The following is a 27,209-nucleotide window of genomic DNA, read 5'->3' as shown; positions in this document are numbered from 1 at the left end:
AATTGCCAAGTTATCAGACATAGCTGACACTCATCTAGACATTGTAGTGAAAATTGAATGAGTTCTATTGTTCTCATCCTTAGGGACAGTGATAGCAATTATCATCATTGCTTGTTTCTTAATCTGATAAAAACCTTCTTCTACTTGATGAGAAAATGAGCAGGTCTAAACGAGGCTTAGATTTAAGAATTTTTTTCATGCTATATGCAAAAGTCTTTGTCCTTTAAGGCAACAGATTATAGTCCCCCCCCCCCCCCCCCACAGGCTGCTGTCATATTAACATTAGCTTGGAGCTCCAGAATGGACAAGAAAAAACGACGAGAATGGCTCGAGCAGGGCGTTGCTCACGGGGCGGTCGCTCGTGCCAGGCGGTGGCACGTGCTCGGGCCCGCTAAATGCTACTTGTAGCTTTAATTATATATTTTATATTTATTTGAATGTTTTGTAATGAATGTAGCCTATTTTTAATCAATTGGTATTTTAAATTATTTCAATTTCTCACTCAACTACAAAAACCATCAGGACACACGTCCCATAATGCATTGTTTTGTAGTCATAGGGCAGCTTTCAGTCAGTTCAGTACTAAATTTCCAGCTGCCTTCGGTAGGTTGGGGCCTTGCTGCTCCCGCCCCTTTCTCCTGATATTTTTGTGATGATTGACAGGTAATGTTGGAGCAAAAACAAAAATATATGTCACACACCAGATGATCTGAACAGCGTTGCATCCACCTGGGTGATCTCAAACACGCTTTATTGTGCGTCTTGGCTGCACTTATTTGGTGTCACCAAGATAAATTTCCATCAGTTTTTGAGCCTCTCTCTGATCTCAGGTATCTGTTTCGATTCTTCTGATATCCAGTGAACATCGCCCGTTCTTTTACAGTTTACCTTCTTGTTGCATCTTCAAAAGTGCAGATTAAAATGTGACACTGAATTTGAAACAGCACATTGTAATTTCTGCATCTATTATTAAAGTATTTATTCATAATACAGTGGAAATTAGTAGATTTGGTTAGCATGTTGATTTACGGTATGCGCCCCTAAATTTTCTGGTTGTGCCCCTAAAATTTTCATTTGGGGGCCACTGTGCTCCTAGTGAAAAAAGTTAGTCTGGAGCCCTGAGTAATTATATTAGTTAAAGTAATTTTTTTGAAATTACTTAAATATATGTTTGTGTAAAACTTGTAATTTGCTCCTTTCTTGTTGAGATGACATGTTCAGTTAACTCTTTTTATGAATCCAAAATTCATGTTCCAATTTTGGGTCAATAAAATAATTATCATTCTGTGGCTTTTTCCCAACCACTTTGTCCATAACAGCAAACACATCAGATAAAAGCAGAAATATGTTTGCAAAAATGAAGTTCATGGTGCACAATTCAGCATTAAGCTTCAGAGGTTTTTCATGGGTTTACTCAAACAGGTTTTTGTTTTTTTTTAAAGATACATTTCTCCTCTTTAAGACATAATACTTAATTAACTGCAGTCTAAACTAGGAACTAAAGGTTTCCCCAAAAGCATGCACCCCCATTATCAGGAAGTCATAAAATATCAGCTACATCCCATCTGGCATGATCTACCTGTGATTGGTTAACTTCCGAACTCAGTGATCTTTGCTGCAATGTTGAAATGGAAAACAGCAGCACAAGTTTTCTAAAGGATGTCGACTTAAAAACACTAATCTTTAAAAGGAAGTAGTGTGAATTCTAATTTAGTCACATCAGATGTATAGTAACTATAAAAAGAACTGAGTCAAAGGTGAAAAATTGTACATACAATGACAAACTAAATCCAAAAAGGTTTTATTTTAGTTCTGTCAGTATGGTGGTTTATACAAATAAACAATTTACCATATTGTTCTTGATGGTACAGTATAATCCTGCTTCTACTCATTTGTGTTAGATTTTGGTTTAGTTTCAGGATTTAGAAACAACAATCACATTTTCTTGGGTCATTTATGGTTCCTCAGTTATCAAGTGTTTGCCAGTAAATCGTCTATATTTGTTCCCCCTACGTCAAGATGATGTAGACTAGGAACTAGTTCTAAGAAAGTCCCTCTCTTTTGGCTAAGGTGTAGCTCCATCCATCTTCTCTTTCAAGCAGAAACAAGCAGATGTGATTGACAGAAGTCGCTTTGGTCAGCCCCTCACACTGCTCCCTTTGATTTACCAGAAACCTACCAGTTTTTCTTTCTCTGGAAAATATTTTCCTAAAGATGCAGAAGGGGCGAACTAGCGAACTAGCAATGTCTGAACAGAAATAAACAGATCTGGTCTACACAGGCAATCTTCACAAATCATGTCTGTCATTCAGCATTTTAACCACAAGACACATGGATTCAAGCTGTGCCAATTACGATCAACTAGCAAGATGGAACTCAATGATTGCAATCCCATGAATGTGCAATGGTGCTGTAAAACAAGCCTCTGAGACCGTTAAAATGCTCAACAGGCCACATTACAGCGCTGCTGCAACCCCCAGTAATGTCTGGTTGTTTGAGGGGACACGCACCGCAGCGCCTTACCCACCCAGAGCTTGACGGCATGACCTACCTCCTCTGGTTTTGACGTTTCATTTAAATATAGTATGTAATGACACAGTGTCAAGGCATAGATGCTATTATGGCCTTCTGACAAAGCAGAGGTCATCCTGGCCACCCCACCCAAAAGGAGGGGCCACAGCACATCAACGTTCAAGTCAGTTTTCACACAGATCAAAACGACGTTGTACAGATGCATGAAGGGCAGAAGGGAAATGATAAAAGCCTTCAGTTGATTAGTGGCATTCTGGTTTGACTGTTGTGTCCCACATGATGCAAAACTGGAGGTAACAAGGAGTCATGCTGACATTGTAACAGCCAGCCAGCCACATCTTCAAAATGATCAGAAACAGAAAGAAAGTTATTGGCTTTGAGACAATCCTACAAAACTTTAAGCCTTTGAAAGTTCAGATATTGATAGGGTGTGCATGTGTGGCAGATGGGTTCTGTTCATTTTCAAACTTACTTGATGCACTCAAGTTCCATCACGATCTTTCCAAATAGATTTTTTTGCGAGACTTCAGCATAAATACATGCATCCAACTGTTTTTATTCTGTAGGAAACTAGGGTTTCAAAATACCCTACACGCCATTTCAAAATCCCTTTTTCTGTTCAAATTAAAAGCATTTGTGTTTAATTAGTCCAACTTTAAAAACCCCACTTAGTGTCACAAGGAAAGCTGTTAATTTTTTAGTCACTTTGAAGTAGGCCTCACCTTCCACCACTTAGCATTTGAGACTTCAAATAAAAGCAAAGACCACGCGGCAGGAGGCCACCTGGTCCTTCTTATGTCTAAACTGTTAATGTTTTATTTCCAGGTTGATTCTCTTCTACCGCAACCCAAAGACTGAGTAGATACAGCAAACGTTGACCACATCAGGTCATTGGAAGGAAATGGGGAAATGGTCTAAAACTGCAATACATAGTCTTTTAAAGTGTGGATGCCATGCTTTGAACAACTTTGTCAAATAAAAAAGCCCTTTAAACGCTGATTCTATTGATACCAATAGTTCGCGTCGAAAAAAATCCGAAGCATATGAATAATAGACATCTTTCGAAGGAATCAGAGATTTGGATCTGCCGCTAGAGCGCAGGCTGGAAGTGAACCCGATATGACCTGTGACGTCATGAAAGGCGTTGATTTTCGCAGTTCCGCTTCGGACAGCATGTAAACAAAACAGGTAGTCTTCGTTTCTCTCGTGTTTAAATCTGTTAATCATCAACATGCCAAGTCGTTGTGTGGCAGCTGGATGTAGCAATACATCTACTGAAAGTGTATCTGTGTATAAAATTCCCAAACAAGAAACGCTGCTGAAAAGGGGAAAGTTCAAGAAGGTGGACGGCGAAGGATTTTTCCCTCCAGATCTGCAGGAGAGAAGTCTGCGTTTTCGAAGGGACAAAAACCGGGACACAAACGAAGAATTTTGAACGGAGAGTTGGGAGGAGGATCTTGGCTTCTGAGTCGAGGAAAGGCGGGTGAGCTGGAAGCGAGCGAGCCGTTTTCTGGGTCGGAGAGGACGGCGCTGGAGTCGGGAGCGGAGGCTGCTAAGCTAGTGTGCATCACGATGGATCACATTGAGGCGAAGTAGTCGTGTTTTCTGTTGTCCTTGGATCCAACTGGAGTATTTCAACGCACTCAATGTTTTGCAAGAGAAGCAACAGGCCTGCAACGTTTTTTTTCTTTTGCTTTTGAGGTGCCGGTACCGTGAGTAAACTGAACTGTGTGTGTGTGAGCGCGCGCGCGCACGAGAAAAGGTTTCAAACTGGTTCAAACAGGTAAAACTGTTAATGTTCCACAGTTGTTAATGGTATACAGTGACTTTGTTAACTAAAGAGTAGTACCATCTGGGAAACTTTTATTTTGTGACATTTATTTTGTAAATTGGGTTGAAAACCAGTGTTTACCTTTGTTTAGATTAGGCCAAAAGGGGACATTTTGAGTATATTTTAGGGTAAGTGGAGTAATTTAATTTTATACATTTTTTAGACTTACTGGAGTCTAGCCGAATCTTCATGCTGGCTATCGTCATCGGCATGATCACTAGACCTACTACTTTCTGCTATATCCTCCTCACTTTCGCAAAAGGGTTCGAATCGATACGGTTGCAAAAGTGACTCATCATCATGATAATCTCCGCAACTTTCCTCTTCATCTTTCTGTTCATCTGATGATAAATCGCTAATAGAGACGGTAGCATCACTCTGTGCTTCGCTATCGGTGCTAGCCATGTTATCTTCCTTGTCTTCCTTTCGTTACGTCACAAACAGGGCGGCGCGAATTCGGCGGAATGCGTGAAGCCGGCGGCCGTCCTCGTTGTTTATATTGCGTTTTTCGCTATTTATTCTTTTTCGAAAAATATTAAAAACAATCGCAACATGAAATAGAAACTATTTACTATATTTTGGCTTATTAAAATAGGCCATGTCACCCACACTTTAAGCAGCAGCTTCCAAATGTTCATAATTCGTTGAGGGCAGTTTTAGTAAACCCTTGAGGAACAGTGTGGCAGCATCATCATCTGTGGGACCGTCCTGTGTCGTCATGTGCATAAGAGGGTTTGTGTCAAACAGAAATCTGAGGCTGCTTTTCACTCCAGCAACATTAGTTACACCAGTTTAACTTTGAACGTCCGAAGATTTTCATTTAATCAATTACACAACAGCTGTTTGCTGCATTTTGACATGCATAGATTGGTTGAACAAACCTTCATAACAAGGATTAATGTGGCTTCAGTGACTTGGAATGATGCATGGCTTTCGATAAATCCCATTTGACTTCCTAAATAAAGTGCATGTTTAGACATTAAAAATGTGCCTTTATAAATGAAAGCAACCTGGAGAAAAGCTGATATCGTAGTGAACGTCTCCAACAGGCAACTATTTACGTCTTAGGACTATTAGTGATGAAATCCAGAATAGACAGCCCTCTGCCATCAAAATCCTTTTTTTGGTGGCAGTTTTATCACCTTTTTTTGGTTTATATCTAAGACCAAAAAATGACAGGCTTTGCGTTGAAATGTTTTATGTTGTAATTGACAATATAACATTTTCTGTTGCATTTTCGCCCATAGGACAACTGCCTGCATAGTTCTGGAGTCTGCTGTATGTTACAGTACAATTCTTCTGTAAGCAGGAAAAAAGTGCAGCGCTTAAAGGCCCGTACACACCGGGACGAATATTCCCCAGGCGTTATTCGCCAGCGTTTTTCGCCTCGTTTTTTGTGTTCACACCCAGGCGATTTTCGCTGACGATGAGCCGAGCGAACATGCAATTTCATTCCCTGACATTAGATGGCGCTTAATGTAAACAGAAATACTCCTGTACACAAGGTGGTGCTGCGCAACTTCACGCTTCTTAAACTCGCTTTTCACTCAGAAGAAGAGAGCAAGTATTTACGTGCTTTTCAGAATCATACAAAGAAAACATGAATATTTCAAGCACCAGTAGCTCCAACTGGTGTTTGAAATGGTGGTTCGGGGATATTTTAGAATGTCCATCATTATTTCTTCGCGGCAGTGTAGACGCTACTCGGCGTCTATCTTCTTCGCTGGTATGTGTGTTCAGCAAGGCAGTTTGTGTTTGAGCGCCCCCAAAGTTGTGTTTTACTGTAACTTCAGAAGCTCCAGACACGTGTGCAAAAGCGCCATTCTCATTGGTCGTATAGTTTTCGACGCGGCGCGTCAAACCAAAAAAACGAACACGAGGCGTTTTTTAAAAAGTGGCGCTTTGACGCGTGGCGTTTTCTCGCATCGGTGTGCACACTCACATTGGTGCCTTTTGTTTAGTCACGAGGCAATAAACGTCGGCGAATATCGCTGCGCGAAATTCGTCCCGGTGTGTACAGGCCTTTAGAATGGAGCAAAAGCTGTTCGCTGAGGTTAAAAGCACTGTGACACAGAGAAAACGCTTTCTTTTTACTTTTTATTTCACATTTAAAATTCCACATGTTGGGAAATGCTATTTTGGTTGATATGTAATTATTCAAGTCTTCTTTGCCATTTGTGCCGTTTTCGGGAGGAGTGGGATTCCTCCACAAAGATCTGATTTTAAACTGGCACAAAAAATGCAAGGGAGCTATGACATCACCAAGGATGCACATCATTTATACTCTAAGAAGGACTATAAGCGAAGACCAAAGATATTTATCAAGATTTGTTAGGTCCACCCATGGATTCATCTAGCTGCTAATTTTTATGCACACACTTAAATATTTAAAATCAAAACAGATGATCTGTAATAAAAATAAAAAAATTGATTAGAATATTTTTGTCCTCTACAACAGTGTTTTTCAACCAGTGTGCTGCGGCACACTAGTGTGCCGTGGGTGATGGTCAGATGTGCCGTGGGAAATTGCCCTCATTAACTGATCTAAAAACATTTCCCATCTCCAGGAAAACAGCTCTGTGTTCATCCAAACAGGCCCTGATAAAACACTGAGTAGTTAGTAATATAAAAGATCATTAAATACTTTTTTTCTTTGTGTTTATTTGATTAAATTAAAGAAATTTTGAAAAGAATGACGGTACCGCGATTTAGCCGTAGCGCCGGCCGTTTTTGGAAAAGTCCCGCCCCTTTAACTGTCTCCACCAATCATTCTTGGAGTCTTAATCACACGTCATCAGTCTGACCAATCAGAAGTGGTTTAAGTCTTCGCTTCCTTGTTCTGATTCTGCTCATAGTCTCTCAGTTCCAACAAAAATACCAGCTAAAGCTCGTCTTTAGCGGTGTAGCTTTCCACAGAATCCGGTGTCAGACCGTGGAACAAGTGAACAAAACAATGAAGCTCAGAGAAGAGAGTCTGTCTGTGATCGGCTATTTGCACTACATCTCCCATGATGCATTGGGTTAAAGTGACAGCGTCTCAGCGCACATTGAGTCTTCCTTTGACGTCTTGAAACCACAACAAACACACATCAAACAGTTTTTAAATCTTCTAACTTAACTTTTATTACATCTTTTAGAAAAAAAACAAAAAACAGCTGCAGCTTCCAGCTTTTTCTGCCACAGTTATCACAAAAATGCACGTGAGATTGCGGAGGGGCTGTAGATCGATACAGACTATGAGTTTCTCCTTTTTTTTTTGAATGCTGGTGTGCCGCGGGATTTTTGACAAGGTTAAATTGTGCCGTGGCTCCAAATAGGTTGAAAAACACTGCACTAATGAAGACCCCAACCAAATATAGGATCAACTTTGCATCCTCATTTTTGTTCATTTGTAGTTATAGTACATGGTAACTGTACAAACACTGCATAGCATTCACAACATTCATCAAAATGTGTTTTAAGTGAATAAGGATTTAAGACACTCTGTCAGCCAGTTCCAGTTTTTCTACCACATTGTTTATGTGCAAGAAGCCCAGCTTTGTCGCAAGTTGTTTCAGCCCAACATTTGAAAAATTAAAATGAGAAATAAAAAAAAGGAGATAAATCTTTTTGCAGCCATCAAAAATGGTCACGCTAGTTTAAGAAGACAAAGGCAAGTATTAACTTAAACCAGTTGGTTCAGCCAAGACGACACAGGAGTGACGCTGATCATACCATTTCTTTTTATGATTCTCACGTGGTTTTTACTTTTGTGTATTAGATTGTTGAATTTTTCTGTACATATTTTGCTTTTATTGAAGGGTTTTTTGTGTGTGGCAGTGCTGCAGACAACATGAAAAGTGCTATGAAAATAAAAATGGATTTGATTTGCAAACACAGCTGTACAGGTGGAGGAGCAGCAAGAGACCCCACCGGGTGCCACTCTAATAAATCAACAGTTGGATTAAATCAAAGTTACAATTTTCACAGATTGACCAGAACAGGACAATTTTAGAAAAGAAAAAAAAAAGTTTCTGCAACTGCATCTCATAGATGATAGAAACTGTTGTTTTTTTAATTACATGTCATGAAACCGCTGCTTGTTCCTCCCCTGTGTCAACAACCACAGTTTCTTCACTGTTCTGGTGCTCAGCTTCAACTTCAGCGGGTCACACTGAGCATGTCTAAATGCATTTTGCTACTGCCAGTGCATTTAAGCAGAATGCTGGCATGTCAGGGGCTGGATGCACAGTAAGTATTGAATTATTTTAATTACATTTTTTCATTACTCCATAAAAGCCTTTTTGAATCTTTTTTTTACAGCAGGCAGAAATGTTAAAAATGATTTTAAATGGATTGATATTTCACTTTTACATGGTTCAAAGTAAAACTAAACAGCTGTATCTGTTGTGTGAAATTGTGTTGTGTATAGATCATTTCTTCTTGTCTTGCCAGAATGAGTGACACCACACAACCTTAAAGTAAAAGTACAACAAATTTGAAGTCCCAAACCAAGTGGTTCAAACAAGTGTGCTCATTTTATTTCCTTACAAACCTCTGTTTATATTAGTACAGTGAAATCCATGTCATGTCAAACTAAATAAAGGGTGAACAAGTTTAGAAACCTTCAAAAAGTAACAGCACTGATGGGTAAAAAGTCACAAATTCAACCAAAAAGGAGGAGAATCATTTACCAAGAGAAATGTGTTAAAACTAACAGTTACGCCATTTGTACAGTTGATAATGTTGTTTCTCCATTTCAAAAGAACAAGGCGCTTTTATTCGCACAACCAGTGATCGTCTTTCATATCGAGGATGCAGAGAGCATGGAGGCCATCTGGATGCTGCTCTCTGATCAGACGGTCAACAGTGTCTTTTTCTGGCTGCTCTCCACTGGCTGGATGATCAAGGTGGAAAAAGAGAAGAGTGCGTGGACTTCAGTAAGAGCAGAAGTTGGCTCTGCAACAGGAGAGATGGCCCACTGAGTGAATAGCTTGGCAGTGAATGGCAGATAAGGAAAAGCTAAGTTCGCTGGAGATGGAGCAATGATGATGACTGATGACACATGTTGGATTCAATGAAGTATCTAATAAATGCCTCTTTCTCTAACTGAGCCAATCTTATAAAATGCTATAATTCAAGCTGACAGCAAAAATTAAAAAAGAATTGTCTGGAAAAAGTCTGGCCTTCTGACTGTTATTCAGCACTTCAGCCGACAATAAAAGGCACGTCTGCTCAGAGTATTAAATGTGAAACATCAGTTTACACAATTCGGTGGGCACATCCACAGCATGCACTCCCTGCAAAGACCTGCACCGGGTGGTCTAATTACAAGTTAGCATGGTCTGAATGCAGGTGTGAATGCCTCCAAAACAGATGCTGCTGCAGAATCCGGACAAACCTCTCCTCTTTCACAAGTTGGAGGTGGTGCTCTGTCTGCAGAGCTCTTCCATGCATTCCTCGCTGCCCTGCACACACTGCAATGATTAGCAGCACATGTCAACATTTTCACTCGAGCTTTTCACTGCCGTCATAAACTGGAGATAAGACAGACAGTTTGCTCTGCTCTGCTCTGCCTAAAACAACTGCAGCTCCACTGCTACTTAAGTCTTTTTAAATGCACAAACCATTTCCCTCTCATGGAAATGTCACCTGTGAAGTCATGCATAAAAAAAAATAAGTAAAATGCATTTTCTACAGACCATAAGAGGAGCTGATGAGTATTGATTTGATTACAGGCTTTGAAAAATAAATTGTTTAATCAATTGAAGCAAACAAACCATGACAATCTCTTTTTCTGTTGTTCTGACTGCTTATCTTGAGTTTTTGGTACCCCCAAAGCCAGCTTTGATACAGTGGCTGGTTATTGTCTGCTCTAAAACTGTCAGAGTCATAATTCTGACTGATGAAGATCTGGTTTCTGCTGTACAGAAAGTTCACCCTTCATCTGTAAGCAGGAAACCAGATTGCAGCTTCATTTTAAATGAGCCTAGAAACATCTGCAAACTCAAAGCCAAGTTTCATGCAAGGTCATTAAAGGTAGGCCACAAAAAACAAAGTGGATCTCCAAAATAGACAAAACTGCAACAATAATACCTCCTCACTGTCGAGGAGAGGTTTCAGTCTTTGACATTAATGCAGTCTGTATACAGGACAATATGGACAACTGTTCAGGGAAGAAAACCAAATGCAAACAGTCACACACTCTGGCCTCAAGGACTAACAAGGCCTCCAAGACAACCTCCCACTGCTGCACTGCTTTTATAATGTATGCTCTTGAACTAGAACGTGTGGAAAACATCATGATCACATTCTAGTCCTCTTTTTGTCATTTTTACAGTAGGTGGGTCACACCAGTAAATGTGGAGATTCGATGAACACTTTTCTGATCCCTGGGAAGCTGTGGTACAGCGTCTTTTTTACGGTCTGTCATTAAGCTTTAACCAAGGTTCACCATCTCGAAAACACTTTCCGACAAACCTGGCACCAGTTTTTGTTCAGGGTTGAGCTAAGCACCTGGTTTTTTATTTCCCATCAAGTTTGCTTGTGTCTTTTAGCCGTGATGCTTCAACAGACACCAATTCTATTCAGGGCTGGAGCAAAAAGCCACTGGGTACTGTCAACATACTGGGCTGGAGGTTTAACTTCAAACTGAAACCAGCTAGGGTTAAAACAATAAAGTGGCTTTGGCCTGACACTGGCACAGCTGGACCGTAGACCAGTTAGGAAAAAAAAGACACAGTAAAACCAGAAAGATAATGATGCGCTCAACAAACAGCACAAGATGAGTTTTTGTTGAGTTGAAGTGGTTCACCTCACCTAAGTCCACACTGTGTTAAAAATAAAATTTGATTCTGGTTGAACGCCCATTACATGGACGATTCGATTGCGTAGTGTATTTATTAAATGCCAAAACAACATTGCAATGACTTGGTCCTGAATACGAGCAAACACAAATGTTCTTTAGAAGCTACAAAGCTGAACCAGGTTATTAACTCTTTAACACCATAGCTTTAGCTCCTGCATTGACGTTCCTTGAACCATTGTAACATTTCAACCCTTGACGCAATCAACGTAATTCCAACAGATTCTGGCGTCAACAGAAGTGTTGCATGGCGTCAAGTGTTGCACGTCTGTGAAAAGGTGTTTTTCTCCATGTCAGAATCACCTGATTTACGTTGATTGAGTAAACACTTCACTACTAAAGTGTTGCATGTCAGTGCAAAGCTGTTTTTTCAGCTTCAGACTCAGTTGGAATTACGTAAATTGCGTCAAGGGTTGAAATGTTACAATGGTTCAAGGAACGTCAATGCAAAAGGTTGAAAACTTGTGGTAGTTCAAAGAGGACGTGTTATTTTGCTGTTGCCAGTGACAGCTCCGGTGTTTAAGAGTTATTACATAAGACCAACACTAATCCAACAGTAGCTCTTTGTGAGAGGAGAGGATTAAGAGTGAGTTCATCAGACTATAGAAGTGTAAATTATGAAATAGTCTACCTGCAGTGCTGATCTAAAATTCATTTAGCATTGAAATCAAATTGTATGTGCTGATTGTGCAAGTGAGACCAACACAACAAAGATCTGTGACTTGTGACAAATGCTGGTTGTGGAACAGGATTTAGTCCTAGATCACAGTCTGACCAGAAGAAGGTGCCAGCTTACAATGGCTGTACACAGTTCTTCAACACATCACAGAAGCTCCTGTTCGATAAATACATTACTGTTAAAACGGCTAAATGTTTAGTTGTCTCAGACAACAAAGGAAGTTTAACATTAATGATTTGACAACATTAAAAAGATGCCTGTTTTAATCAAAGAAAAAAAGGAAAATAGAAACAGAAGCAATGACTCCATTAGGGAACTGGACTGAGTGTTCCCTCTCCACATGGCAGTGTCCGTATTGTGGAATTGACTTTGTTTCGCTGGAGCCAGAAGTAAGGCATTTTCTGTGGGTGACTTCACACTCGCGTCCAGTTCTCTAATACGGTCAATGAACAGAACTCAGAAAGACAACTACAGAAAAAAAGCCATGTATCAAGGAGGAGTGACTCTAAAAGAACAAATATTACCATTTGTGATGCTACAACATGTATCAAATAAACTGACGTGTCATCCGATGATTTTAGTCTAGAATAGTCCTTTTTGCAAAGGTAAGATGTCCACTTGAGATTTGCCATCTAATCAATGAGCACTAACTAAATCCTAGTCTTTTATTTATGAAAACAATTTTTAAGCTTTAAAAATCTTAAGATGATAACTCACTATTATCTTTCATCCATATTACCCTAAATACTATAGTATTTTATAAATAAAAAAAACACATTGGATGTACATAGTAAATATAATACACATATAAAATTAGTTTATTTTATTTCACTTTTGATAAGGTCTTCTCATCTTAAGTTATTTCAATTTATTGAAGCTTTTCCTTTTACTTGGGTTTAAAAACTTTAAATTTACATTTAAAATGTATTTTCTGTTTTGTTTTTAAACAAATTTTGTTGTTGTTTCGTAAAATGTATTTAATGTGTACTTAAAAGTCAGTCACTTTAATACCCAAGTTTGATAACCATTACAAATTAGTTTACATAGTTTACTATACATTTTTAATTTTTAAAGATTTATTATTGCAAAAAATGAGGAAAAAAAACATAAAACAAACTTGTAATTAAACGTTGTCTCTCTTACTGCAGTTCAGTTACTTTTTTATTGAAATCAATAATAAAGGAATAAAGATCTATTTTAGCTAGCTTTAAGCACACAAATTCAAAGTGGAAACATAATTCACTCCTAAATGTATTCAAAACAAACTGAACTGCATCTGTTTTCTCTTACAGGGCTTCAGTAGTTAATCATCCTCTTGATTGCTTCAAAGCACTTCCACTTGTCTGGGATGTAGAAGGGTTCAAAGATGTGAGGGAAAGGGGTGTCGTAACCACACACTCGACTTATGGGAGCCTCCAGGTTGAGGAAGCACTCCTCCTAAGGAGACAGGAAAAAAACAATGAACATCATTATATGTTATACATTATTATATATAATGTACCATTTAAATAGATGAGTTTGGTCAGTTATGCTTATCGCAGAAACACTATGTGAGACAGAATGTAAAAAAACAAGAATCCAGGAAATCACATTGAATCATTGTAGAGATTTTTTTTGTGTATTGGTGCAACAAAAAAAAATATTTAAGTTCCTACAAACAATCAAGAATTCCATCCCTGATGAGAATTACGGAAAACCATTGATCTATTGCATTGACAACAAGGGTTACATTACAAATCACTTTAAGAATAGATTCTTTAAAATTCATACACTGTGATTTCCTGTACGGCTGGCTGTTAGCATTAGCCGTCGTATGGGAAATTTAATTAAAATATTAATAATACTGGATTGGATTTATCTGCGCTTTTCCAGACGCTCAAAGCGCTTACAGTGTGTCAATTATTCATTCACTCCTCATTCATGCTTGGTGATGATAAATACTGATGGAGCCACAGCTTCCCCGGGACAGACTGACAGAGGTGTGGCTGGCCGTTCGCGCCTATGGCCCTTCTGACCATCATCAGGATATTCATCCGTATTTACACACCAGTGCAGCCACACTGGAGGCGGGGAGGGGGCGTGTCTTGCCTAAGGACACAATGAAAGTTGACGGCCTGCTCACCCACCTGAGCCAATGGTGCCCATTATACATTAGCATCGAGCTATCGGATTTCGGGTCAACTGCTGTTATTGTTAAAATTCCACTGTAGATGTATCAGAGTATATTAGTAATGTTCCATTAACCTTCTGATTGTATTTTGTAAAGTTTCTAGCAGTTTTACCGTTGTACAACATGATTGTTTTAAGACTTGATCTCGCCAAATCTCACGAGAATAGCGTTAGGTCACCGGAAAAGGAAAGGCATAAAAGATTGATCTCTTTTTATGAACAATTATTGATCTTTTTAGCCTTGGATCAATTCAGATCGATTATTGATTTGATCAACCCAGCCCTAATTTCCTGGAATCCTTTTTTTTTTTTAATTTTATCTTTCACAGTAGAAGTTTACATACAATGAGCATTATAGACCTCTTTCTTTTTTGTAGACAGGCCAACTTGCAAATCTGTGACTGACAAATACTTTTTTTGCCCAATGTAAATGCTAGTTTAGAGTTAGGAACTAAATCTGAACCACTTGTTTCCTTTTTTGACCACAGAGGCACCAACGCTGAGTCAGACCAAATAACAATGTGAGTAAAACTGCACCCAACTTTTAATCGTATCTGTACAAGGCAGACAGGACAAAATAAATAAATCTACTGCTATTTAAGAAGTTTTGGAAAGTCTACACTCTGCTGTTGTTTTTTCAAGGAATAAATGAAAAGCTCTTATCAAACCCAAACATCAGAATAACCTTTGCTATGAGAATAATTTACATGATCTGCTTCCGACAGCATATCGAGCAATCCTAAGAATATGGGTTAAAATTAGGTTTAAAGTCATTTACTTGGGTCCTTTTTGAGTTTCTTGTGGAGTTTATGAATTGCTTACATTTTCCAACTCTAATCGGTTACACTTTTCATCATCTAAAATAAAAGAACCTAACAACCCGATGGTCCTTGGTTCAAAGACTGCCCTCTTAACTGTTGTCCAGTTCTTTTCAGAAGATAAAGACTATCTCATTAATTTCTTGATAGGTATTTCTTGTAAATACCTATGTAATTAGACTGCTGATTGTCTGTAGGGCTTCTCTTAATGAGAAACAGCTTGTAGCCTTTAGCATTTTGCCTTGCTGTAAACAAAAGTGGTAGCCCCACAACATGTCTTTCTCATCAGGGGATCCTCTAAACTCCCTTCAAGCACCAATATTTATATACCAGGGTTTCTTTTAAAGTACAAAATAATTGGATTTAACTGTGACTGCAGTGGCTATGTAGTTTTTGACAAGTAAATATAATTCAGTGTAGATCTCCAAACATAATGCAATCACAAGGATGCCCAACTTAGTGCATTTGTGTGCCAGCCCCTTTGGATAAATGTAGAGGGTTGGGTCTGGATTGAATCTCTCTAACACTGCAATGTAGTGTTTGAAATTTCCTTCCCATCTTAAAAATAATGCAACATTTGCACAAAAGGATCTGCTCCTACATTGTGTTATACCTGCCATTAAGGAGAAAACCTCCTTTCCACATACATGCATAGACAAATTGCCCAGATTAGTTTAGACTTTAAGTCTAATACAAATTAAAGAAATAAAATCAGATTCCTGTTGATCAGTTGCTCTGTGGGCATCTATGCCAAATCTAAGTGGAGATCGCTTTGGCAACATTTCTAACAACATGAGTAGTAAGGTAACATCAGCAACCAAATTTAAATAAAACCTCAGCAGTTTCTACAGGCAGTCAAAGCTCCCTTTACACCGAATCTCTACGGATCAGCATGGTATCAATTCTTCTGTGCTTTTCGTGACCACACTGAAGCAGCTGAATGAAACTGATCACTGTTGTTGTTAGAATGAAAAAATGTGCCATTTTTTAGAGTTTTACACAGATTGAGCGTTATATTGAGTGATAAAAAACAATCAGATTTGTTTGTACCAGCTCTTTTGGTACAGCCCACATCACAGAGAACTTTTAATCTGAGGATACACTTAATGGTAGAAAGGTTCTGTAAAAGCCTCATGATAACATTTTCAAGCTGTGCAGGACTGTCCTTTAGGACACCAGCTTTCAGGCCATCTGGACATGTGGCTTTTCCACATATCCCAGCTTGTTATGAGGTCGGAGCCCAGAGGTCAGTCATGAAATAGTCCCCCTGGAGGAGACGTTACTAAAGACCTTGCATAGGCAGCTTTATAGTGTGGAAACTTGAGACCACGACCCTCTGATCACAAAACCATAGAATAAATTGCTATGGCATTCCAGAAGAAACCTGTCACAGATATTTGCTTTCCCGCCAACCTCTCACCCCCAGGCTTCACACCACTACGTATACGTTACGAGCGTCCTTATATCTGGAAATCTCTGGAAACATGTTGTGAGCTTAGGACTAGTTTGAGCCTGTTTTTCAGTTGAGATCCAGGCGGTTTGGCTTGAACGGTTACAGAATGTGATATTGGCACTTTCCCACTCCTGTCTCACTTGCAACCCCCAATCTGCGGGTGGTTTTGACGATCTCTCTTTTTTATTTTTGTGTGTGTGACACTGGAGATGCATTATCATTGGTGTGATCTCATGCCCCCGCTGGGTTGTATTTTTAAAGTCTTTGCTACTGTTGGACAAAACCTTTCACAATTACCATGTTAAAAGATTTTTATGCTGACATTTAAGTATGATAAATATAATGATGCATGTCCTCAAACTAAACAACGATTAGACTGAAATTTGAGTTGTGTGGCCTTCCACTGTCCAGTTGTGGTGGCAGACGGAATACTGTACTTTCCTCCCACTTCTAGTAAATTTAGAGGAGATTACAGATTTGATCCAGCCTAAAGAGCAAACTTGGTGAGACTGTCTGGCTGGATGTCTGCATGCAGAGATAGATTTTGAGGTTGTGATTCTGAGTGACATGAAATATCTCAGAGTTGCCTCCTCTACTGCTCAAGATCAACAGAAAAAAAATAAAACATAAAAGCATTGTATTGCTTTTGTGAATAATCATAACCTTTGATTTCTGAAACAAAATCTTAGTTATTGCTGAATTTGAGTAACTCATTTACAATTTGATTTAAAGCATATTCCTGTTTTTATTTATTTATTTGTTTTTTTATTTGTATCTTTTCAAAAGACTTAAGAATGCTTTCTTTAATTATAACTAGGCTTCACAGTCCAGGTAATAAAGGAACAGTTTGTCTTAAAACCATTATTTGCCTCTGAATTAAGTGCCATCTACACCACATACCTACCATAACAAAAATAAATCAAAATCACACCTAGACCCTGTTTTTCTTCAAAGGTTGTGCCTCAGCCTTAATTTTTAGATAAATCACAGAGATCGAAATTATATCAATGATATTTGGTCATGACTAATAAAAGTCTTTTTATGTGGAAAATAAAGCTATTGTCAGAGTCTGCCACGGTGTCTTGAAGAAAACCAGTTAATCGCACCAAAGTTTTAGATGATATCTCCAATTCATCAACCTTATTTAGTCTTAAATAATTTGGTGTAGTTGGTTTTATCTAAATTTGTATAACGGTACTTGTATTGCATTTATCATAACATACCATCACTGCTATAGAGATTTTAGAAGTCTCACCTGCCAGGCTTCACAAAAGAATGACGACTGAAGACTTTTTAGACTTTTTATGTATTTGTTTATGTTTATAGTTTTATGCCATATTTTGCAAAGTAAGCACATTATTCATCATAGCCTTTGTTGTATTTGCCATTACAAAAACCTTTCTCTAAGTTATTATTAAACCCTTATCTGTAATATCGTTTAGCTCATTGGAGAGCATTATAGAAGATGCCCTTGATCTTTATCAAACGGTTGGCACTTGTAAGATGTTTATGATGCTTTCATGTGCTTTTTAAGTACAGAGCACACCAAAAAAAAAAAAAACAGTGTTTTATTTGGTTTAACAAGCTCGTGAGAAATAGTCTTTTGTGCCACATATAGTTATTTGTTCATCATAATATATGGATAGACGTGCAGAGGTAAAGAGGTCGACCTATGATCAGAAGATCAGAGTTAGTTCCCTGCCTTGCCCGCCTATATGTCAATGTTTTCTTGGGCAACATAGAAGATCTAAATAAAAATTTAGTTGCTCAAAAACCTGCATTTTATTAGAGAGCCATTGCAAGAAAATTCAATTATTCCAATTCATTTCCAGGCCGTTGACTTTTGAAGAAAGATAAACTCATTCTTGTTAGGAGATAAGTTATTTAATTCAAACAGGTTTTCCCTCCAGGAGGTCCATGCATCCAAGTTCTATTTAAGCTCTATCCCTTTTTCGTTTTTCCTTCATTATTTGAAAAAAATAACAAAAATAAATAAATACAACAAGAAAGTCACACTGTGTTGGTATGTCTCTGGTTCTTCAATTACAGAAACAGTTGTAGTTTGTTTGTTTGTTTTTTAAACCATAAAAGGCTGATATTTCCTTACCTGGAGCGAATATACAGGACTACCTGAGGATGGTGAATGTTGCATTGTATATTATTTAATATTAGATTCTAGTGTTCATTCCATTAATAAAATATTCATTTTAAATGGTTTGATAACTAAATGTCTTCAATCTCAAGACCTATATTATTCTTCTGTAGACAGAATTCTGCCTTTAATAATATTCGGCATTAAAACATAAGCATGCAGATATTAACGTGGAACTCTGTTAACTCTGTGGAATCCTGTTAATTTGATTTCTTGTTCTTATCCATCTCTGCTGTACAGTTCTAAAGAATTTTTACAGTCAGATTTATGGACACGGATATATCATAGGCAAGGGGAAAGAATTTAATCACAAGTAGTATGAAGTATGAAGCCGACAACACAATTTTGTGCAGTCTAGACTTTTTTTTTATAACTTGTCCTGTCCAACCACTGTGCAAACAGATATGAGCTAAAGGCTTCTTGGGTTGGACAGATTATACAGTTAAAAAAGGGAGTTATGAATCTTCTGACACGCAAGGTGTATATTTGTATATCCCCTTTTGTGCTTGAGGCAAAACATTATTTATATTCATTATGTTTGTATTCCCTTTTTTGGTTGATCCGGACGGAAAAGAAGAAGAGAGAAGATGAGTGAGATGTTAGAGATGGGGGATAAGGGTACAAGAGAAAGGGAATAAAAGAAAAGGGAGGCCTGAAACTGTGAATTACCGTCCCTGCAGCTGCTCCTGTCTCATGTCACACAGAAGGAAAGGGGAGGGATAGTGGGCTCAGGCTGCGAGGTGGAACTTTTTCTTTCTCCTAGGGGGGGCCTTGCAAAAAATAATTGAGAAGCACTGCTCTAAAGCCCAAAGCGCTTTACATTCAAAGTCTTACTCACACATTCACACACAGATTCACACACTGGTGGCGGCTCCACTGCTGCCAACCTTCCACCTGAGGCAAGGTGGGGTTCAGTGTCTTGCCCAAGGACACTCCAACACATGGGCGGGCAAGGCGGGAATCAAACTGCAATTCTGATTAGAGGTCGACCGCCCTAACACTGCACCACGGCCGCCTCACTATATCCTGGTCCACTATATCATATATAGTGAATCGTGGTATAGTGAACCATGACATAGTGAGGGACCACTGTATTTGCAATGCACACGGCATTAGACAAAATCTGTCCAACACTGCTTTGTACGTTTCCTTAACTCTACCTAACCAGAGCAAATAGAGCAGGCTTTACAACTTGAAAGCCACTCCTTTGGGGCATTAAATTAAGGTTATTTCAGCTTTATTGCAAAACTGAACCTTTTATTGACTGAACCGCAGCAAACTAACAAGCATGGTGGCTTCGAAGTCCACCACCCACTCCAGACAGGAAAAGCCGAATAAAATTACCCACCCACACAAACACAGTTAGGGGAAGTACTGAAAATGTTACTTTAAAAAGGAATTGTTTATAATTGTTTATTACTTGATCCAAAAAGTAACTGTGTTTGTAACTAAATTACTCTATAGTAGAAGCTGCTAGTATAGGAAAAATAACTTTTTGCATTACTGTACAAAAAAATAGCTACTATATGTCAAAATTGAGATTTTTCTGATCAGTTTTTCAATTAAATTAAGTAAAGTAGAAATGTACTTGTATATAACCTTCAACATGTATTACAAAGTAAGTATTCTGTTCACAACAAAAGAAAACTAATAGCATTTAACTCTGTAACCCAACTTAAATCAAACTTAAAATATCAGAAACTGGTCTGGTAGGCATCTGTCCTTATTTTCTGGAAGTCAACAAAATCTTTTGAAGAAGTTCTTATATCTTCACCAAGAAAACCTTAAATTGACCTCCCCCTAATTTGCCATTTCTGCAGCTTTTTCCACCTGTCACTCAAGCTTGTGGCTTGTGACAAACAATGCTGATTCCGATAGACCACTATGAAACGTGACACTGCTCTTGGCCAATCAGAATGGGTCATCCTCTTGTTAACCCACACTGTTCTCCCTTCTGATAAGAGGACGCTTTATAGTAGGGGTTTAGGAAAAAAAACGATTTGCTGATATTTCCCGATATTTTATTTGGTGATGTTTGTATTGATTTAAAATGCTGTCAGCACAATATTTCATTAATTATTATTATTTATGAGTGTCCTTCAGCGTCTGACTCAGGCTTTCCACTTAAACACCCGGCCGCAAGTTGGCAGCACCGCACACTGAGCCTCTTTGAGCAGCTCGACACAGCACAAAACAACTACAAGATCTTAGCGAGAAGCAGCTTGTTTTGTTGTTACGAGGCATGCACTACTTAGTGTTTACTTAGAATGGGTACCAAACTAAAACTGTGCCATGTTGCTGCCAGTATCATAAAACACGAATTGCTCGGATAAGAACGAGTGAAGCAGTACAGTGGCTAATGCACGGAGCATCAGCCAAAATGCTATCGGCATAGCGGGCCAAAGTTCTGCAGAACCTCACAGCAATAGATTCTAGTTCAGTGACCTGATGAAAAAAAGGCCAACGTCGTGGCAATGAGCAGTGAAATACGCATTTACTTCAGCGTGTAAGAAAATGAAGATGCAGCGCTGCAGTGCAGACAGACATGTAAATAAAGTATTCTAGCCACATTAAAGCGCCCTCCTTCACCAAAACATGTTGCCTTATCAAACTTTATTGTTTTTGGAAATAATTTGTGCCCCCCCCCCCCCCCCCCCCCCCTCTTTTATCTTTGATCCACCATTCAAGCTCCTACACCGTTTAAAAGTACTGGAGAAGCTACTTAAGCAATGTTGAAAATGAACAGCACTCAATTTCCTTAGTCATACTTTTAGAACTTTCATGGTTAAGGCACATTCATTTATTTCACTATAATTTCCCGATACGTATCATGGGTATCGGGATATATCGTGTCGCCAAAATCTTGCCAATACACACCCCTACTTTATAGTTTGTTCAGTTTATTAAACTGATGCAACATTCAGCAATGGGGTTTCAAAAACAAAAACAGTAATTGGTATGAATGCCCCATTATTGAATAAATAATATTGCTAATGCTGTCACTCCACTATACACAGAAATCCAAACAAATTACTCACCTGTACTGTAGAGCTGATTTCAGCTGCAAATCCTCCCGTCACTGGCGCTTCATGGCTGACGAGCAATCGTCCAGTTTTTACCACAGACTGCAAAAAAAACAGACAAGAGGTCACAGATCTGTCGACATCCAGCCAAGTAGTTCTTTTAGACCCCACAAACATTTTATCCGAAATGTACAGTATTTAATATTCCCACTACATCCTCTATGATTACAACAATGTCATCACCATTACACCTATGGCTCACTAAATGACAAAGCAAAAAAGAAAAAAATCATTACAGCAAACAAAAAGATTTTAGAAGGCAAGGGAATAAAAGTTTGATCAATTACAATTGAATAGGACTGAAAACCTAAAATTTTTTAATATACATCATTAATTGGGATTTTTAAAGAAACTCTAAGAACCTTAGGTTTAGCACTACAATTAGCTTCAAGTTCGTTCACATTTTGGAACTGACAGGGATGACGAGCTTTCAACAAATATAAAATTATGCATTTCAGATTTTTTTCTAAAACCCACTGGTCTCAATTCTGTTTTTATACATTGTGCTCACTTTTACATAATAGATTTATTTACAGTTTATTCATGTAAATTATTCATCCTCACAAATACAAGTCAGCCATGGAGTGCTACAAAGCTCTGTACTCAGCTTCGAGCGGGCAGGAGAAAGAGAGCAGAGTGAACGCGCGGAGGGGGCGTGTCTGCAGCTGTGAACGCCGACCAGAGTCTGTTATGGGATGTCATGGGAAGTTCTTCTAAAAAAACAGTCAGTGGTAATCTTGTAGGGGACACATGAACGCCCCCAAAAAAGCCTTTTTTTTTTTCCTAGACTAAAACCACCCATTTCCACGTAAAATTAATTAAATTTGCGTCAAGACGCCCCTACTATCCTGTCAACTGTCTGCTATGATGACCGTATGTTGCGCTGTCTGTATAGAACACGCTGGAGGTGTGTGTGTGTGTGTGGGGGGGGGGGGGGTGTTGCACACGGGGGAGAACAACTTCGAGCTGCGGAGTTGTGAACAGGTAGAGAGGCGGGGGCGGGGTTTAGACTCACCGCTTATGATTCCAGACCCGCAACAAACTAAAAGCTGCTTCCAAACAAAAAATAGTTCATATCTATAAAATTAATATAATTTAACTCTGGGTTGTTTGACAGATGGAAAATTCTATTCAAGGTTGTGGAAAATGGACAAAACATCAAAGGAAACATAACGCTCATAAATAATTAAAACAAATAATTAAATAAATATCCTGACTGCATTTTGACTCAATACAAGTATCGCCAATTGAACTTTTGAGATATACTTTCATTTCTGTGGTAAACTGATCCAAATGGCTCTTTGAGAGGTACAGGTTGCCGACCCCTGGTCTAGACCAAAGCTACGTCTGTTCTTTGCTACTTCAGCAAACTTTCTTTCCTTTTCCGCTTATGTTTTGTTAGTTTTTTTTTAATTGCAACTAAGTTTTTTTCCATGAATAAACTGGTCAAACATTTTTGATACATCACTTCTAACAGTAATATCATTAATACTGCTGTTGTCTGCATTGGTGTAAAATCCCAAATATCTATTTGAACTTAAAAGAATGTGCTATGGACGACTGACATGCTAAAGAAAATGTATTATCATTTTCAATTACTGCACATGCAGGCCACACACAAAGGAGTCTTACAACAATCACACTATAGGCTGCAACGAGTCTACATAGGTTAGACCTGGCTAGGTAAACATGTCATACTTAACGCCATCCCTCAAAGCCACAAACCAATCCAAACTGTCTCCGTAATGAAAATAGGCATCACATATGGTTTGGTAAATTAGGCCTGACATCCACACACAAACATGAGGTCTGGACAGTGGTATTTAAAGGCTTCATCCTCATGTTAACAGGCACATGTTTACATTGCTGAGGTCACAGCTTTGGCTGTCAAACTAACTGCCACTATCACTCACTACCAAATGAGTCAGCAAAGGGTCACTAATGGCAACATGCCTCGGCGCACACTGTAAACACTGTACTGTTGTCACAGTCCATTTAGAAGCATTCATAGAGTCCTTAATGCAACGCTGGAGTAGTAAAACTAAATATGCTGCCTGGGTCAATTCTGAGGCAACATATTTACCAAATCAACAGCATATGGGGTGACAAGGTTCATCCAAATTCACTGATTATGTGACACTATCTTCAGGAATGTAGAAGTTAATAACAACACTTGGAGACAATAACAATAGTTGGCAATCCGCAAAGCGAAGAGGAATCAAGCGGGGAGTTGAGAGATGGGCGATGTCTCGATATGACATGTTGCTGTTAGGTTTGCCTCAGAAGGATGACTTACACAGGTCGGATAAATAAACAGAGGAAAGAATCCTTCAGTCTAGCTCCCAAGTTGAACCCATTCTTCATCTTACACAAACATGTGCACAAAAGCTGTTAGCATCCAATTTATACTGCGACTCCAGCCATGCCCAGATTTCCAAGCTGGAGCTTTCCGTGATGAGGCACCCATCACTGACATGTTCGGAATGCATTCTTCACATGCTTGAACACAAAGGAACCAGAAACTAAATACAGAGGAGCTGTGCAAAACCTGGTACCAACTTTAAGCTACAACAAAGTTGAAAGTAGTATTGGGTACAGTAGGTAAAACAGCACTTTTTTTGATTTTACTCCATTTGCATCTAAACTGGGTAGTTTCTACTTGATGGTAGTGTTGAGTTTGCTCTGGCTTGTCAGGTCATGCCTTGTCTAGAATGAAGATTTGTCATGTTTTATTTAACTAATTGGTTTAAAAAACAATAATAAACTCATAAGATTCTAATTTAAATCAAATTAATTTCTGTGTCATAACGTGCCTGCTGTAAATTCAAACCCAAACCTCACCTATACAACCAATGCTTACCTCACCTGTTAAGTTTCAAACACAACTACAAGAGAAATAAAGACCCAAACAGAATACTGTTTCTGGCACCATCAGCAGACTGTGACAGCTTTCCAAATTCAACCAGTAATTATGGCAGCAGTCTTTAACTTAGATGCATCCGGCTGGTGGAGAGGCTTCCAAAAAACACAGGCTTGTTTTAATGGTTTAATCCCGTGTTTTGTTGTCAAGTGACCAATTCTTTTAATGCATATGACAGCCGCTTGTCATGTAAAATAAAACAAAAAAAGGCTGACATTCAAACCAGGGACAAAGCCAATAATGGTAATATGGATGGGAAAGCTGAAGAAGCACACTAGAATATGCAAGAAGATGATATGTTAGCGGCATCCAAGTAAAAGATTATATGGATTTAGCGAGTGAAGGAACAATAATCATCTTTTGAATCTTTTTCAGTATAGGCTTAAGAAGACATGTTGGCAGGGGATTTTTTATTCCAGTGTGTTAAAGTTGCACAACGTACATGTGAATGATCTGTTAACTACTGCAAACTTCCACAAATTACTTTACCATATCAAGTATTTCCCCAATAAATTTACCAAAAGCAAATTAGTAGAATTTTTCATTAGGATATTTTGTCATTTGACCCAAAATTGCAGGAAAAAAATTAAGCTTCTAATAAAAGCCCCTATTTGGATCCCTGGTAGACTTGTGTTATTTTAATGGTTGAAGGATATTGCAAACTTAAAAGGTGGGAATATGGCACATAATTTTCCATGTCTTTTAGAAACAACAAAATAAGTAAAAACGACCAAGTTGTTAGTTGTGTATTGTTTGCTATATTTATTAAGACATGTGCAAGTTGCTGGTCTTGAACTAACTCCAGATCCAATTAAGAGCTGCTAGTTGGTGGTGACTGATGGCAGTCAGGCTGAGAAACAACAGTATTGGCTACATCTTTACTATACAATGTACTGGAGGGCTGTTATTTGATCCCGAATTGCTTCACTGGCTGCAGTCAAAATGTCACGTTTACAGCAGTTCCCAAACACACCTTTAGATAATGAGCAGCGCAAGCTCGTCAAAAGCTTTTGGTGCTTAGATCTGTCTCTGCTTTTTTCAGGGTTCTACATACGTTGTTTTTATCTTCGCAACCCATTTTTTTGTCAAGGTACCGTACTTCAATGCATAACTCTGTGCATCACTCTTTTTCCTCCTGTTTTCACAATGTCCATCTTTTTTACTGTAGCCTTCATTCTTTTGTGACTTCACCTCTTGGAAACTGGTATGCAATAACCTGGCATGGCCTCAGAGGCTAAGTTCATTACTGGCAATGTGCCACCACTAGTGTAAAGTCACATACACAAACTGGGATGATATAAAGCCTTTCAAAAGCTCAAGTCTTCACATGTTACATATCATAGAATAACAGGCAAGTTAAAACATATTTTTGGTGTCTAAGCCACTTTTTTTTGTCCAATCAGGCTACTTTTAAAGTTCTTTTAAACTTTTGTAAGCAATTACAATATTCAACTTCTCGAGATAAGTGATATACTACTATTAAATTCGATTTTCACAAAAAAAAAATTTAAAAAAAGAAAACCTCTACATACAAAAAAAAGTTTTCTGCTTTAGAAAGTGAAATTCAGTCCATAAAAACAACAGTAGAAGTTAGTGTTCCATCGCTTAGCAAGATGAAATGACGGAAAGACATTGCCTATGTCAAAATTCATTAAGAATCATGTGAAACAGGTCTTGTAGCAGAATGAAGTATGGTGTCGTCTTTTCACTTGTGTGGTGACAGAGAGGCAAACCAGTTACTGGTGTTACTAATCAAATGCCATCATAAGAATAGGAGATGCACAATTGAATTCATTGCTATTGATGTAAACCAGAGGGACTCCACTGGAACAGCTCTGTCACAGGGAGGAAGCGAAAAAGTTGGAGGACATTAAGTCTTTAGGTTCAACAGTTCACAGCAATGGACGGTGTAGGAAAGAGGTGAAGAGACAAGTCCAAGCAGGTTGGAACAGCTGCACAAAGGATGGACAATGAAGATAAACGCAGGGAAGCCGATTGGGATGGTTTGGACACAATGAGAGGATAGACAGTGATAGTGATGGTAAAAGTATGCTGAAGTTGTAGCTACAAAGAGGCCAAGAGGACGACCAAAGAGGAGGTAAGTGGATGTACTGAAGAAAAAAAAACGAAGATGTAGAGGAGATGGTAAGATGGAAGCAGATCATTTGATGTGGCAACTCCCAAAGGTAGCAACCTAAAGACATAGCAGAAGAATTGGATTTTGCCTATATCTACTATGCAGATGATAGCAAATATGGTAACCAATACCAATTTACAATATATAAACCGTGACCTTTAATACCAGGTCAAATGAGTAAACTAAGAACCATTCTCCCAAAAACCTAAAGTTTTACTTTGGAAATGTCCAAAACATAAAATTGATTTTCACAAAACAAAAGGTCAAGTTAGTTCATATATTGACATTTGTGGCACAATTCATATGTCAGTCAATTTAAAGTGCTTGAGAAAATAAGAATAGCTAAATTGAAAAATCAAAAATTATGACCATAACAGCAATCACAAATATAATACAATCGCTATACAACAAGAACAAAGGAGAATACAGTAGGTGAATAACTTACAGCTGTCATACACTAAGTTATCCGAGAAAGTCTTTAGTATGGACCTGATCTTTGCAATTCAGAAAAACGAGTCCAAGTTTTAGCTGCATGTAACTGAAAAGCTGCTTCAATGTGTTTAGTTTTGACTTCAACAGAAGGTCTGTCCC

At 38.5% G+C, this 27,209-nt stretch overlaps 1 protein-coding gene across 2 annotated transcripts in view; it reads right to left on the bottom strand.

The window, feature by feature from the left end:
• Positions 1-27,209, bottom strand: part of bckdhb (branched chain keto acid dehydrogenase E1 subunit beta) — an 80,838-nt gene that overhangs the window by 7,213 nt on the left and 46,416 nt on the right. The window contains exons 9-11 of one of the 2 annotated variants that reach the window (XM_004086627.3): positions 21,517-21,603; positions 13,177-13,323; positions 8,859-9,301 (exon numbers count right to left, since the gene is read on the bottom strand). In XM_004086627.3, coding sequence (XP_004086675.1) covers positions 13,183-13,323; positions 21,517-21,603 — 228 coding nt within the window. In that variant the 3' untranslated portion in view covers positions 8,859-9,301; positions 13,177-13,182. Of the gene's footprint in view, positions 1-8,858; positions 9,302-13,176; positions 13,324-21,516; positions 21,604-27,209 lie in introns of those variants that run through there. The other variant, XM_023963898.1, reaches the window with a different exon arrangement.

Source organism: Oryzias latipes, chromosome 16, assembly GCF_002234675.1.
Source record: "Oryzias latipes chromosome 16, ASM223467v1".
Taxonomy (NCBI): Eukaryota; Metazoa; Chordata; class Actinopteri; order Beloniformes; family Adrianichthyidae; genus Oryzias; species Oryzias latipes.
The sequence above is the reverse complement of the archived record's forward strand: the minus strand, read 5'-3'. Positions and strand labels throughout refer to the sequence as shown.